Consider the following 16,521-nt stretch of genomic DNA (forward strand, 5'->3'; position numbering starts at 1 on the left):
GGTACCATGATGGTATCCCACTATGGTTCCAGGAGTCTGCAGCATTTAGAATCTGTGAACCTGTCCGTCAAAGACATACTCTGGACCGCATGTGCCTCACTTCGAAAGATCCATGACAATAGTTTGACTTAATTACATCAGGGAATGACAGGGGTTTAAAGGTTGGATTGTCCCTGAGCCCCCTCAGGTCTATGTCGATAAGCAGTGCTTTCATCTGTTGTAACCATGTTATCTTGTGAAACTGGTCTACCACTAAGCCATTTTTCAAAGCCCTTACATAGTGGACCACAGCCTTCTCCAATGTAAAAGTGGGCACAATCTTTCTTGAAGAGCAACTTCCTTGCGTGGTGTAGCTCAATGGTTAGAGGCGGCAGACCCGGAAGCAGAGGACGGCCCGGGACCAGGGTTCAATTCCCGGACGCGGCAAGGTTGTGGACCAGGGTCAAAAATTTGCTGTGTGTAACAGTGCTGAGAATTATCCTGTCTGACCCGCAGACTTATGCTGATTGATTGGGCAAACGCTGGGCCATAATTAAATGCTCCCTATGGACTTCTTGTCGTACTGAAGATACACTCGCATGCAAGCTTATTTATCAGTCCTCGAATTGCGTCATGTGGACTTGTGACTTATTTAACAAATTTTAACATACTGCACCTGCCGTTCAAAACTTGAATGGTCTGCTTTTAATATTGTTACTGAAAACGTTCAAACCACTGTTTGTCCTGATGATGACAGCATAGTCACCCAGCGGTTGAAACGCCGTCGACGCATTCTGTGGCCACAAACTGTGAAAAACACATTATATTTGTTTTTGTTGTCTCTCTTATATATGTAATGTTTGTATGTTAGCCATGTGTTTGGTAATATGAATTAGGTTGTCTTAGTTTTGCCAACACTTTTTTATGAGCGTTCATTTGATTTGTAATGTGTTTTATTCGAAATGATCTGTTTAATAAACTATGAGTATTTTTTGTAATGGGTTTTGAAACATAGGCTTCTTTCTTCCTTCTTTTCTTTCACTTGAACGAAATTTTTGTATGAATTTGTAGTTTGCTATTGAAACTGTGTACCTGAACCTTTTGTTAGGTTTTACTATTATCTGTCCCTGGTTCAGGGGTTTTGGACAGCCTCTGTCGTTGTTAATGATCACTGGTTAGAGGCGGCAGACCCGGAAGCAGAGGACGGCCCGGGACCAGGGTTCAATTCCCGGACGTGGCAAGGTTGTGGACCAGGGTCAGCGGACTCAATAATTCTCGCCTCGGTGCCTACTCTAAACAGGGTTCACACTCGGCAACTCTGGGCATTAGCTTGCCTCATCTCCACAACGGCCCCCCACATACGCCGGGGATGCCTGGTTTCACCCTGGAGATACCCAGTAGGGTCCATCTCACAGGGAAAGCCAGGACGGGTTCCCCAGCGGTCTACAGGACGGAGATACCCCATGTGGGGTGATTCATTCGCTTTACAAGACAAGACATGATCATAATTTTTCCGCTCAAATCTAGCATTAAAGGTTTCGGCTCTGCACTAACAGGGAGCCGAGTTAGATTTCTGAGAAACTTATTCTCAGCAGTAGTTAATGCAATCCCCATAATTCTGAACCATACAGGGCAGTGCCCGAAGTCTTCGCATCATACATTTGTAGGGCTGGGCCTGTTGGTTTGGTGTGTGAACATCTGTGTTCCTTCAAAATGACCCCACTAATCTGCCTAAATTTCAAGGAACTTGTGTCCACTTGAGATTTCCAAGCCATATCAGACATCAAAGTAACGCCTAGAAGGAGACGCTGCTGGAAATCCCTTATTTATTCCAGAGGTGGTTACACTATCCCAACTTGTTTCTGATTATTCTTTGGTTAAACAAAAAAGATCTCCACCTGATTTCCCAGGTTGCACATGTGCTTTCTGAGTATCATGAAATAAAAGATTTGATCAAGAAATTTCTGTTAATTGTAAAAGAGTCATGTTCATTCAGCTTTCTTTGGCTGTAACAATGGTTACTTTTTTATTATATTTTGGTGACCATCCATTTGTTCATTAGAGTAAAGTAGAGGTTTTACAACATTTTATTAAGATTTGTTTCTTTTGTAATTGAGATTGATGATAACCTTAGTTTGCATTCCAGCAAAGTGTTGTCCTTATAGTTACAGCTTATCCTATCGCCCGCCGTGACTCCGCATATCGTCAGAAGAAAGAAAAGGATTCACCCCTCGTGAACCACTGGGATTCTAAAGAAACAGAGGATAGGAGGAGTGATCAGAACTCTGGTGAGTACATCTTAGAAACATCATCATATTATTTTAGCTTGTCGCATAGTGATTTGACCAGGTAAGGTATAGATTGGCTGGTTACTTAGTTGATTGCTTTATTACTGAGGGGGTTGGCTATTAGTAAGTGGATTGTAGTGTGGGTGAATGGATTATTGATTGGGACAGCTGATCGATCGATGGGATGGCAGGGTAGTTAGTAGATGAGACTGATAGTGAGTGGGATGGACTATTTGTGAATGGTGGATTGATGAGGAGATTGGGTTGACTTCGAGTTGGATGCTGATCCGTTGATGGGATGGGAAGTTAGTTTAAGAGTTGGACTGTTGATGATGGGAGTTGGATTGTTGGTCAGTTTCTTCTTTGTAAGTGGATTGGGTTATTGGTGAGGCAGTTGGGTAATAGGTTGGTTGTGTGGCTAGTTAGAGTGGTGACTTTATGAGTGGGTTAGATTGCTGATGACAGTGTTAGACTATTGGTGAGTGGGATAGTTGATAAGTTAGTGGCAAACTATTGGAGTGGGTCTTATGGTTGATGAATATTGTTGTGACTGAGAAGACTGATAGGTTAACAGGATGGCAGGTTAGGTAGTGGATTGAACTGTTGGTGAATTGGTTGGATTTTTAGTGATTTCTGTTGGTTTTGTAAGCTTGAATATTAAAAGGTTACAACCTTGTTTGTGCTACACTTTGTATCTGTTATAAATTGATTATGACGCAACCTAAACAATGCTGCATTTATAGAATTTATAATAACTCCCATTCACTATAGCTGAAACTCCTTTGGTGGTGTGGTTAATACACAGTGTGATTTCTCTGAACTGAAGAGGAAAAACAAAATTGTAAAGCGATCAACAAAACTCTTAGGGTTATCCACTTCTCCAGGACCCGCAGTAGGTGTTTTCACGTCTCTGCTTGAAGTGTTCCTGACGAGGGGCTCAGGGTGCACACCGTATTGTGGCCTGTAGTAGCCCACGGCTCACTGGGAATAGAGTTTTTTGGGACCACTTTACAATTTATTTTTTACTCTTCAGTACTGATTGTCATTACCACAGTGATTAGTAGAAGTGATTGAATATAGGTCCTGATGAATGCCCCCACATCTTAGATAAGGCTATTTTAAAGGCAGAAACATGTTGACCAAATAAAAAAGCATTGTCCGGTCGGATAAACTCCCTGAGCACTCGCTTTTGCGTAGTTTTAATCTTAACCCCAACAGACATCAATAAAGACTAACGTTGAGGGAGGAGCTTCGCGCGCAACCAAGATGGCCGCGTGAGCACAGGGCTCCTGAGACCCTCGCTACCTCCCACACCTATACTGTAATATATCCTGATTTTCATCTACAAATTCGTATAGACAAACCACGCAGGAGGCGAAACTGCAGTCAGAATTGGAATCGGACGCCGGAAACCAAAGATACAACATCCTGAAGATCGTGGCCTACACCTTAGTGGTGCCCGGGGCTCGAGTTGGCATGATGCCCGTGCAGTAATTGATCAACATCGGCCTGAGGAGGGACGGACTGGCGGTCCGATTGACTTTCACTTTCGTTTTTGGTGATCTCGCTAGACGCTGTCCCCCTGGGCTGGAGGCTACAGTCCTCCGTGGCACGTCAGATCGTTTATCTTACTGCAATATAGGACAGAAGCCTGACCTGTCCCCTCTGGTTGCCACTGCTCCTTTATCTCAGAGACTTGGTGCCGCCATATCTCCTTGAGGTTTGAGTCATTCGCGATGACAAGCAGAACTGATGGAGACAAGACAAAGGCTAAGACTACGCGGCGAGGTGGATATACCCAGTTCAATAACATGGATCGGTATGCCCAAACGAAGGGATCCCCCAGGGGATCGGGCAAAAAGATGGAAGACACAGGGGGCGCTCCTGCCTCATCAACGGAACTAACTTTGCAAGACGTGTTGGCCGCCATTGATGGGAATAAAGCCTCCCTTGGACAGCAAATGGAGACCCTCGCTCACAATTTGGACACAGTAGCTGTAGATGTCAATCTGATTCGAACTGATTTGTCCAAAACGAACGAGAAGGTCAAATCTTTGGACATCAAGACTACTAGCTTGATGGGGGATGGCACCGATTTACAGACCGAGGTCCGCATTTACGAACCTCCAACAAACTCTTTGCCCACCGTCCGGAGGATTTTGAGGGAAGAGCTAGGCGTAATATCGTCCGCATTATCGGGGTCCCGGAAAAAGCGGAGGATCCTGCGGCGGATCTCTTTGTTGAAAATCTTGAGGTTTCCCATCTTGCACCTAAAGGACTTAGCAAGTTTTTTACTGTCGAGCGGGCCCACAGAGTTCCGGGTGGTAAACCAAAGATGGGAGCTCCACCGCGGCCTATTATTGCCAGGATCTTTAACTTCAGAGATCGAGATGCAATTCTGTAGGCCTCCCGGGTTGGTGGGCCCACGAAATTTGAAAATACCACCGTGAGTTTCTACCCGGACTTCACGCAGGCGGTCCAGAAGCAGAGACTAAGTTTCATGGGCGTCAAAAGGAGGCTGAGAGACTTGGGCCTAAAATATGCAATGCTCTTCCCAGCCAAACTGAGAATCGAATTTGAGGAGCGGACATACTTTTTTGATCGTCCTGATGTTGGATACTATGCCCAATCAGCGTGGACACGATGAACAGTCCAGAGGAGCGGAAGGCGGATCGGAGGAACAGGAGTAGGCGCTCGGCCTTTGATTCTCGATTGTGCTGGCCTCCGACAGTGGTTCGCTATATTAGCTGCTTGAACTACAGTGACAATGTGACAATTTGGGGGGTGGCGGGGTTAATGGTGGGTCCTCTCCTCCTCTGTTTTACTTTTTGTAGTTTAGTTTGATGCTAGGGCGACAGGCACACTGCAAGTTGGGGTGGCTTTTTAGGATTATGCAGGGGTGCAGGGTGGGGGGGTTCCTAACGGGTTATGGTTGGGGGGGGGGTCTAGTTTGTGTGTTTGGGCTTTTTACAAGGCAACGTACTGTTTTATCGATTGATTGAAATGCCGAGTTCTGGAGAGGGATGGATCTGTCTACATTATTGGGATGGGGGTAGGGGATTGAAACTACTTAGTTGGAATGTGAATGGGTTGGAGGATAGGATAAAACGTGGTGTTGTGTTGCAAATGTTGAAACGTCTATACCCTGATGTTATACTCCTCCAAGAGACACACCTGATAGGTAACACTTGTCGGGCCATGAATAGGAGGGGTTATCGTTTGGTCGCCCACGCAGGCTTTACCTCTGGATCTAGAGGGGTGGGCATTCTAATGAAGAGCTCCCTCCCGTTTGAAATCAACGCAACGGTTCTGGACGATAGAGGGAGCTATGTTGCTATCTCTGGTAGGTGGGAGGGTCGCACCCACTCCTTGGTTTATGTTCCGGGCCTGCAATCAACCACCTTTGCTGATCTTGGTCTAGTCATCCTTTCGCTCCCGGAGGGGACTTTGGTATTGGGTGGTGACTTTAATGCGGTGGTCTCCGGTAGAGAGGATCGACATCCGCCTAGAAGACCTCACGAGTGCTCAGACATGGCTCCGTGGCTTTATAGACACACTGGGCTTGGTAGACTGCTGGCGGCTATTACATCCCTCCCAGCGACAATACACCTTTCATTCAGGAACACATGGTAGCCTTTCCAGGATCGACTATGTACTGATGCCCGCGGCTCAGGCCCTAGCAGTTACCGAGGTTAGACATCTGACACGGGGTATATGTGACCACTCCCCAGTATGGATCCAGATGGAGTTGCATGCGGGTGTTGAGGGAAGGGTAGCCCCTATCAACCCCTGGTATTTTCGTGATCCTAAGACCTGTGCTGCCCTTGTAAAGTCTCTTGACCTGTATTTCACGGAAAACGAGGGGTCTGTGTCTTCTGCAGTGTCCCTTTGGGAGGCTTTTAAAACAGTCATTAGAGGCCAGGCTTTGTCTTTAATCGCGGGCGTGAAGAAACTAAGAAATGAGGAAGTCGTAAAGATTGAGTCTGAGATTGTGGATTTGGAGAGTGACCTCGAGCAGGGGATCACCCGTGAAAAGCTGCATGTCTTGCGCCTTAAGCAATTGGAATACAAGGCGTTGCTCAAGGATGCGGCAAAAACCATGAATAGGGAGCAGCAGGGTCGTTTGTATGATGTTGGTGACAAGGCGGGTTAACTAATAGCGTGGCTGGACAAGAGAGACAGGGTGAGTCGTGTTGTCCCAGAGATTGAGAGAATGAGTGGTGAGCGGGTGACTGACCCTGGTGAGATCGCCCAGTGTTTTGCGGAGTACTTCCAAGCAGTCTATTCCCCTGTGTCAGAGCGGCCTGAAGAGGATTCGCATTTGTTATTACGTGATATCGGGTTGCCGTGCCTCTCTGATGCAGATAAGGAACAAATGGAATCGGAGATAACAATAGATGAAGTGGCTCTCGCTATTCGCTCTTTGCGATCGGGTAAGGCTATGGGTCCCAACGGTCTCCCAATTAAACTTGATAAATTGCGTCCCGACAAGGTGGCTCCCTATATACGGGATATGTTTGTTGAATCGCGTGAGAGAGGCTCCCTCCCCTGTGATCAGCGTCTGGCTTCCTTCGTAGTGATCCACAAGGAAGGGAAACCGAGAGATAAGTGTGCTTCCTTTCGGCCGATATCTCTTTTGAATGCGGAACCTAAGATTCTCGCGAAATTATTGGCCAATCGATTAATTACTGTGATTACTGATTTGACCCATCCGGATCAATCGGGTTTCATTCCGCATAGAAACACAGCCCTGAATCTCAGGCGGTTGCATGGTGTTCATGCGAGGGCGGCGACGTTGCGTGAGCCAGCCATCTTGGCCTCTCTAGATGCCACGATGGTGTTCGATACCGTGGAATGGCCGTATTTGTGGGCTGCCCTTACTAAGTTCGGATTTGGTCCAGGCTTTATTGGCTGGGTGCAACTCCTGGCACAGATCGTGGTTAACGGACGGGTTTCTAAGCCGTTCTGTCTGGGGAGGGGTACGAGGCAGGGTTGTCCCTTGTCACCGCTACTGTTCGTCCTGGCCCTCGAGCCCCTCGCGGCATGGATACGGTGGGAGCCCTCGATGAAGAGTATTCGGTGGTCCCCTGACTTCGAGGATCGTATTTCGCTTTACGCCGATGATATCCTGCTTTATTTAACATCTCCCCGGAAATCGCTGATAGTTCTATTTGACGTCCTGACCTCCTTTGGTAAGAATTCTGGTCTGGTTATTAATTGGACCAAGTCTTGTCTTTACGTACTGTGGGGTGAGGTCCCTCCTCTCCCACGTGACTGTCCCATCCAGGTGACATCTTCGGGGTTCAGGTATCTCGGTATTTCTATGTCATTGGACCCGGTGGCTCGTTATGAGCAGAATTTGATCCCCCCGTTGAATAGGTTGAAATTGAACGTGGCGGGCTGGCGTAAGCTCACGCTTTCGCCGCTCGGCCGGGCTTCACTCTTCAAAATGATGTCTCTGCCACGGTTCCTCTATGCTCTCCAAAATACCCTTGACATAGTTCCGGCTAGTTATTTTCGTGTTGTGGAGGGCCTCCAGAGGAAGTTGATTTGGGATGGTAGACCCCGTATTGCACTCGCGAATCTAACTCTCCCTTGGTATGATGGGGTTATTGCTCTCCCTGATATCAAGCGGTATTATTGGGCGTCTCAACTGAGTGCTATCAATCATGGCATGTATGGCCCGTCTAACCCTGCGTTCGCTATGGATGGGTGGTTGTTGCCTGGGGGTGATTATAATAGAGCACTGTATTCAAGGTCAGCTTGTAGGGATCTGTCGGGCCCTACGAGGACCGCTGTGCGTTTGTGGTATGACGCAAATAATGCGATGGGATGGAAAGACCGCATGACTTTGGCTACCCCACTGTTCGCTTCTGAGAGACTAGGCAACCTGTGGAAGACTATGGGGTTTGAGAAGTGGGACCTAATAGGTATCAGTAAGGTGGGCGACCTCTGGGTAAAGGACCGTATCAAATCATTTCAGGCACTGAAGACAGAGTTCCAATTAAATGATCGGGAATACTTTCGATATCTTCAGATACGCCATGGCTTGAAGTCTCAGTTTTGAGGATGAGAAGACCCCGGAGTCGTCCCCGCTCAAGGACAGGGTGCTAGAAGGTCATGTGCCAGACAGCACTATCTCCTTGATATATAAAAAACTTATAAACAATAGGGCTGACCTACTGGTTCAGATCCGTGACTCATGGACCCGGGATGGCTTAGAATTAGACGACGAGGACTGGCAATCGGCGATGTCCTCTCCTAAGGAGGTTGCGATTCCGGCCTGTCTCAGGTTAGTGCAGCTCAAGATACTCCACAGGATCTTCGTTACAGGCCCCCGTCTGGTCAGAATGGGATTTTCTGAAGATGGTTTGTGTAAACGGGGATGCGGGCTGGTTGGGACATTTCCCCACATTCTCTGGGAGTGCCGTGAGGTAACTGCCTTCTGGTATGAGGTGCATAAAATGATGGAGGAGGCCACGGGTATTGCTCTTTTGCCCGAAGCCAGGCGCTGTCTGTTGAATGTGTGGGAGCCAACAGATCACAATGCTGCACAGACCCAGTGGGTGACCCTTGGAAATATGATAGCTAAAAGGGACATAGCGCAGCTACGGGGGTCCCAGAGGCCGCCTACCGTTGAAGCATGGAGGGAGAATATGGATTGGGCGATGTTCAGGGAGAAAACTGTTTATGTGGCCCGGGGGCGACCCCGGAAGTGGAACAAGATATGGGGTCCCTGGAACAGTTACTGTGGGGGTATCTGCACTCCCCCCGTGTCAACCAACACTGATGCTTCTTTCTCCCCTTTACCCCACGTTCCTACCGAAGTATCATCTTAATGACGCACTGATTTGTTTCACCCCTTCTTTCCCCCCCACCCCATTGCCGATTGCATATGATTCTGTATTGTCTTGTTCCTCCCTCGTTTGAACTGGTATTCTGTAAAAGTTCTTTATTGCCTTGTTTGTTTATAATTTTCAATAAAAAAAACAAAAAAAATAAATAAAGACTAACGTCTGTTGTGGAGTTTTTTTTTCAATTCACTTATTGTTCACTCCATTACACTTTAGCACTTTTACACTCTGCATCACTCCCCCAGACTACTGGCTCACATCAGACTTCATGAAAATATCCAAAGAGCTCCTCCCAATGAGTTTGAGGGTTGTAGACCACACCATGACTTTTTGCTGCAGTGTGAGGAGAAACCCTATGATGAGGCATGCCACCGTTAGTGGGAGGGTTTCGTCTGAATAATAATAAGGGATAATAGTCCCTTTACATCTTAGGTGTCATATAAATCCTTTAGCTTATTCAGATCTGGGCATTTTGCTGTGCTTTGTATTTGTGGTTTGGGAGCAAATACTTGATGGCCTTTAAATCTACCCTGGCTCTTTTTTGTGTTTGAGGGGTACAACACTTCCCCAGTCCCAAGACCTTTTGTACCTGTCCTGGGAGCAAGTTCACACCCTATTTGCATGTTTTGAAATGCTTTTTTCTGACTGGCAGAAGCTGGAGAGAAAAATGCAGATTTAGCTTCCAGGGACTTCAGGCAAGGCAAAGGTAACTTTTTCAAAGTTACTGTTCCGTAAAAGTTACTTTTCTGTAATATCTAGAAAGCAATCTGACTTCACCAGGGCTTGACTTTCCTTGGTTGAGCCTGATATTGAGAAGGTATTTTCTGGACCCATCAACTACAATGAATTGTAGTTGCTACGTTTGGTTTCTTGGAGGCAGGCGCGTGTTCACTTTAAGGAATCATGGGATCAAGCACTTTCCAGAAATATTCCCACTTCTGACCCATATTTTGTCTCAGGCAGACCTGCAGCAACATACAAAACTCAGCTGAGAATGTGCAGAAATCTAAGGCCTCTTTGATTTGCCTATAGATCGTGTGCAGAATATATACATTTCTGTTGCATATTTAGAATATTTTCATTGACATTGACATTTTATACGGTTCATTTACAACAAATGTTTTATTGAAATGTGCTTACAAGTTGGGTACAGTTAGTAACAAAACGTTATTTTAGAAATCTGTTTAAATATTTGTCGGAGCGGCCATAGTTACAAGAGTTTGATGACCAACGGCGTGATCTCACTTTATCTTTACAGAGTGTTCATGTGACAGTCTTGGGCTGCATATAGTTGTCAAGCAAGAAAAGCAGCCTTGCCCGATCGACCCCTCGGAGGCTGAAGATGACCAAACCACAGACCACCCCTTCCGAGGTGAGGACACCTGTTTAACCTCTTAATGGTGATGGGTAGGTTGGGTGGTTGGTAAGGTGAGGACACCGATTTAACCTCTTTAATGGTGACAGGTAGGTTGGCTGGTTGGTAAGGTGAGGACACCTATTTAACCTCTTTAATGGTGACAGGTAGGTTGGGTGGTTGGTAAGGTGAGGACAACTGTTTAATCTCTTTAATGGTGACGGGTAGGTTGGGTGGTTGGTAAGGTGAGGACAACTATTTAACCTCTTTAATGGTGACGGGTAGGTTGGCTGGTTGGTAAGGTGAGGACACCGATTTAACCTCTTTAGTGGTGACGGGTAGTTTGGGTGGTTGGTAAGGTGAGGACCCTTTTGAACCTCTTTAATGGTGACGGGTAGGTTGGCTGGTTGGTATGGTGAGGACACCTATTTAACCTCTTTAATGGTGACGGGTAGGTTGGCTGGTTGGTTGGTAAGGTGAGGACACCTATTTAACCTCTTTAATGGTGACGGGTAGGGTGGCTGGTTGGTAAGGTGAGGACACCTATTTAACCTCTTTAATGGTGACGGGTAGGTTGGCTGTTTGGTAGGGGCGCCTTACCTAAGACTAGGCGACGCTGCTAGTGATGGCTTTTCATGGAGTCACCTGAAGCCCTCATGTTGCTGCTAGGATGACACAAGGGGTATCATTGAAATAAGAGCAGTTCTCAGATACAAACTGTGCATCATCTGTGAGCTGCAGGTTTGTCTGAGCCTCTCCCAGCTGTAGCTGAGACAATGGTCAAAGCTGCTCCCAGGAGGCGAGCACTTTACGCACCTCTGAGCTTCTGTTAGACGGGAAGAGCTACTACATTCTAAGGCCACATTGGTTTGGGAAGTCACATTTCTGACCTTCCAGTTGAATTAAACTAGATAGGGGTTACATAAAGTGTAGAAACCTCCCAGCATCCCAGACTTTGGGCCAAATCATCAAGTTAAACTCCCCATTCTTGACATTGCAGCAAATAAAAAAGTATGCATATCAACATATGGAGCTGTTCTTAACTGCTGTCGGCTCTACTTTTTCTACAATTCACCAAAACTCTTGTCTGGTTGATTGAGATTACTTTTGCTGATTGGTCATTAGGACATTGGGACTTGACGAACAATTATTATTTTCTGTCATTTCTTTCTCACTTTATTATGCCACATCTTCACTGTTTGTAGCTGTTTTAGGTCTTGCCTTTCTGGTAGCTAGTTGAAAGTCGCAAAATCCTTCATAAAGCAGTACATTTCAAAGGCGAGCATAGTCAACATATCTTAATTGTTTTGATTTCCTTAGGGTAGGATTTACATTTCTCCATCATGTCCTAATTCTCTCTGAACCAGAGTTGGAGGCCCTGTTCTGCCTCACACTGCTGACCCACAGGCCCTGACACACCCTTGGCACAGTGTACTCTTGGGACCAGCCCTCACCCCTCCTATAGATCCATGGCTCATGCAACGCACTACACTACAGCACGTGTGTGATTTCCTGCCACAGTGCTACACATGGGAATACATAGTTTTGTGACTGTTAATTATTTAATTATGTTTTTGACATTGTACCTGCATGTCGCGCCTGTTTCAATTCTCTGAACCAGGACAGCTTGAAGCATCCCGTCGAGCATGCACCGCCCTCCCTGCCTTTCGCTTCTCATAAGATGGCGATTCTCTTCTGATCCATTGATTTGTGTCCTGCTCTTCCGCCTGTATGTCATGTTTTGATGTACTTCACTCGAGGCACCACCTGTATTGACATGGCGACTGTCGTAATTTGTTAAATGGATGTATCCTGAAAACTCAATAAAAACATGTGAAGAAAAACTGCTGAACCACCTCAAAACTGTCCTGAGTTTGATTCCGAAAGGAGCTCCCTTACAATTGAAACTCAGGATCAGGCATTCCATAGAAAGCTGCAGAATGAAAACCCCACTTCTCTACCCCAGAGTGAGTTCCATTTTGTAGGAGTAACATTTCAATCTTCTATATCTAAAGAATAAACCACAGGCTTCTATATATTTTACAAGTAATAGCATTAAGAAAGATGACATACTTTCTTCCATCTTCCACATACTGTGCTGCAGTGTTACTCCTCAAGCTCCCCGCTCAGCGCAGTCTTAGACTTTTTTCAAGTGTTAGGGATGAAAAGCACTGGAGCAACCAAGTCCAAGGTGAACTCTCCTGCGGTTCCATGTTATAATCTGGAGCTGAAATCTGTACATCAAAAAGAGCCAGCCTGAACAAGGGGAATTAAAGTCATATTTAGTGGAAATACTAACCTCCAAAGCTTCATATTGGGGAGAATTGTTTTTCAATAAATAACTGGAAAGAGCTTTTCAGAACAATTCAGGTGCCTCTCCTCCTTAGAGGGGTTATATCACCTGTGACAAAATGTTTAACTTTAACAAAACATTTTTGAGAGAGATAATCAGAAATAACCTAACTGGAATTGTGGCTGGATTTGAGCAAAACAAATTGTGTGCTTTGAGTTTACTTTAATAGGTTGGAAATTGGCATTTACGCCCCCTGGTGAGCTGTCATTCATCTGCCATCCTTCCTGAATTCTGAGCTAGCCATCCAGGCTAACACATGCCTCATCAGTCACCAACAGGTGCGTTGTAAGCCAGGTAGAAATCCAAGAAGGCAATGACGCCGAGAGGATACTGGTGTCATGTTTATTGAGGAGCCAGGTACAAGTGCAAACAAGCCCATGAAATGGAAATAGTGAGGAGCCCTAGGAGACACTGCTGTCCAGCAAGAAATCCATCCAGACTCACTTGACAACAGAAAGCTGTGGCAAAATAATGAGTAACTTACTTACCTTTGGTAACACCTTATCTGGTAGAGACATGATCTAGCTGCAGATTTCTGGATGTTGAATTATATCCAGGCGCCAGACTGGAACCGGAAAGTTTTGTACCGTGGTACCTCTGCGCTTCGGTGGAGGGCATTGAGCGACTCCGTAGCGACGTCCTCTGAATGTGATGTCATCAGAGTCCATATAAGCCCTCCCCTGACGCACTGACATCTGTTTCTTTTTGTACTTTTTTTTTTTTAGTCCTCAACACGCAAAGGTTCGAGAAATAGTGTTGCAGCAAAAGTAGCCACTTAAAGAGAGCTTTTCTTGTTGGTCTGTACTTTCCATGGCCCTTCCCCTGCACTTGGATCATTTTATATCCTACGTGGGGGTATCCTCACGGCTTATTAAGCATCTCTTCCGCAGCTTGCCCACTCATTTCATAGGTGGAAACTCTGTAACCGATACCCAAAACTAATATTGCGCTTAATCATTGGACTTCAAAGGGTCGCCGAATCATGTTTTGTTACAATCTCTCTGCCCAGTACTGTTCCCAGTTATTCCAAAACTCCAATCTTTTGCTACGAGGCCCAGCTCTATCCGTTAGATTTATACTAATAATTGTATTCAACCACTCTTCTACTGTAGGGGGGAGGGAATTAACCCACTTTATACAGATCTCACATCTGGCAGCTAAAACCAGCAGAAATACCAGATTACGTTGTCTTTTGTTAAGACTTGGTCCCCCACTATCGTCTAATTTCACCCCATATACTATCAATTGGGCGCTTATCTGTATTTCTTGATGGAGGACATCAGAAAGGATCTTACCTACATTCTCCCAGTGGGTCTGGATGTGCGGGCACTGCCAAAAAACGTGGATGTCATCAACTCTCTCTTCTCCGCATTTAGAGCAGCTCCTTACTCTCCCTTTGTTCATTTTCGACACCCTCTTGGGTGTCCAGTATGCTCTGTGCAGAGTAAGTAAGAAGTTCTTTTTCACTGGTGCCGATTTGAAAACATCCCCACATGCAGCCGCAGATACTTGCCATGGCGTTGATGCATCTGCGACGGCAACACCTTCCCCCATATCGCATTAGGTAATGTGAATTCCTCTCGTCCTTCATCGATAAGCGCCCAGTACCAATAGGCTACTTCTTTCTTCTCAAAGTCCCTAGGAGCTTTGCCTCTAGTACTGTATTTCCCGTCCCGTCTTTTCCTAGGGACCTAGCCCAGCTTATTAACTGATAGTACTTGAATTTAGACAAACCCTTGTTTGTTAGGTCTACTAGTCGATCCCAGTCAGTGTTATTAGGTCCAATTTATATTTGTCCCCATTCCACTATTCCGTTTTCTCTCAGCGGGACTGATAGTGCATCCTTTAAACATTCAGGCTTACCAGGCGAATCCCAGATGGGGGCGTTGTGACAATAGTAGGGAATCTTTCACAGACGTCTTATCTGAACCCACAATCTAATGGCTGCTCCCAAAATTTTTAATTTAATCTTCTTGAAGAATTTCCTGTGGCCAAATTTATATAAAAAGTGGTCTCCTTCCGGACCTGTCATTGCTTGCATAAAGATTGGAAAAAAAGTTGAATTTTTTTGAAGAGTATGCTAATGTTCTTAAAATAGAACGCCCTATAGTACTGTATCCCTCCATGTTCCTGTTTTCCTTCTTAGCTTCGTCCATGAGATTTTAGCTCCCTTGGAGGCCCAAATAAAGCTGTTGATTTCACCCTGCATTTTAGCAATCCCATCTTTTTTAAACTCTAATGGTATCGAGTTAAACAAGTATGTGAATTTGGGCAAGATTATCATCTTGACCAGGTTAGAGCGACCCATAAATGATAGAGGGAGACATCTCCATGCATTAAGCAGTTTTTTGGCCTCTGATTGAATTTTATTAAAGTTATTTGAGTAGTAATCTTAATCTCACGCACAATTAGGATCCCTAAGTATCGTATGTGGTGTTTCTCCAAGGGGTCATTACACTCTGTCTTCCAGCACATTATCTCAGTCTTTTGTTGATTGATTTGATAACCTGATAGACTTCCAAACTGCTGCAGTGTTGCTGTTATTTCAGGGAGGGAACCTATCAAGTTATTCTTATATATCATTAAATTGTCCGCACAGAGCACAACTTTTTTTCCCCAATTCCTACAACTAAAAGGAAGTATAGATGGATTTGATCTTAAAGCACAGGCCAGGGGCTCTATGTAAATGTTAAACAATATAGGAGATAACAGGCATCCTTGTCTGGTACCTCTTTGTATGTGTACTCTCTCTGTCAGGGGCCCATTAATCAACACACATGAGGTTGAGGAGCTATATATAGCTCTTACTGCTCTTGGGAAATTGCTGCCTAAATTATAAGCCTCCAATGTACTATGTAAAAAAACTCCAATTAACCCTATCAAAAGGCTTGGCGGTATCAAAAGTAACAACCGATAGGGGAAGATTTTCCTCATTTGCTAAATTTATAGCTCCTATTAATTCATGCGTGAGTTCCTGAATCTGTCTATCTTTTATAAATCCTTTCTGGTTTGTGTGAATTAGTTGTCCTGTCCACTTTCCCAATCTCTATGCTAACAACTGCATAAAGATCTTGTAGTCGCAATTTAACATAGAGATAGGCCTGTAGGATTCGCAGTGTTTAGGATCTTTCCCTGGTTTTAATATGACACAGATAGTGGCCTCATTCCATGATTTAGGAGGTGCTTGTCCTCTTATAAATATATCATTAAACAATTTAGTGAGTCCTGTTACCAGCTCCCCTCTCAGTACCCTATACGTTTCATTAAGCAAGGCATCGGGCCAAGCAGCCTTAGCGTTTTTTAGACCTTTAACTACCTCGTTGACTACAAATTTAGAAAATTCTGCATTTATTTCTTCTTTTTGCTCTTCTAACAGAGTTTGCTTAACCCATTGGCTGGGATATTCTTGGGTTAAGCCCTCGCTGTTATTTGTGTCATCTTTATATAGCTCTGAGAAGAAATCAAAAAAGGATTTTTTAATATCTGCTTCTTCTGTAAGAGGTTGACTACTATTCACCTCTTGGATGCTTGAAATCTTGTTCCTATTTAGGTCAATCTTTGTTTTCCAAGCTAAAAGCTTGCCGCACCCCTCCCTATATTGATAATGAGCCAGTTTGCTGGCCTCCCATTTCTTCTTGATTCGGGTATCTATTTTTTTGCCATAATTAGTTCCCTCCTAAATTTTTTCGCCTT

At 45.1% G+C, this 16,521-nt stretch overlaps 1 protein-coding gene across 1 annotated transcript in view; it reads left to right on the forward strand.

Annotated features, from left to right (window-relative positions):
* LOC144763072 (uncharacterized) overlaps positions 1–16,521 on the forward strand; it is a 160,726-nt gene that overhangs the window by 52,890 nt on the left and 91,315 nt on the right. The window contains 2 exon segments of the mRNA XM_078648374.1: positions 2,151–2,267; positions 10,380–10,493. Of these exon segments, the coding sequence (XP_078504500.1) occupies positions 2,151–2,267; positions 10,380–10,493 (231 nt within the window).

Source organism: Lissotriton helveticus, chromosome 6 (genome assembly GCF_964261635.1).
Source record: "Lissotriton helveticus chromosome 6, aLisHel1.1, whole genome shotgun sequence".
Classification (NCBI taxonomy): domain Eukaryota; kingdom Metazoa; phylum Chordata; class Amphibia; order Caudata; family Salamandridae; genus Lissotriton; species Lissotriton helveticus.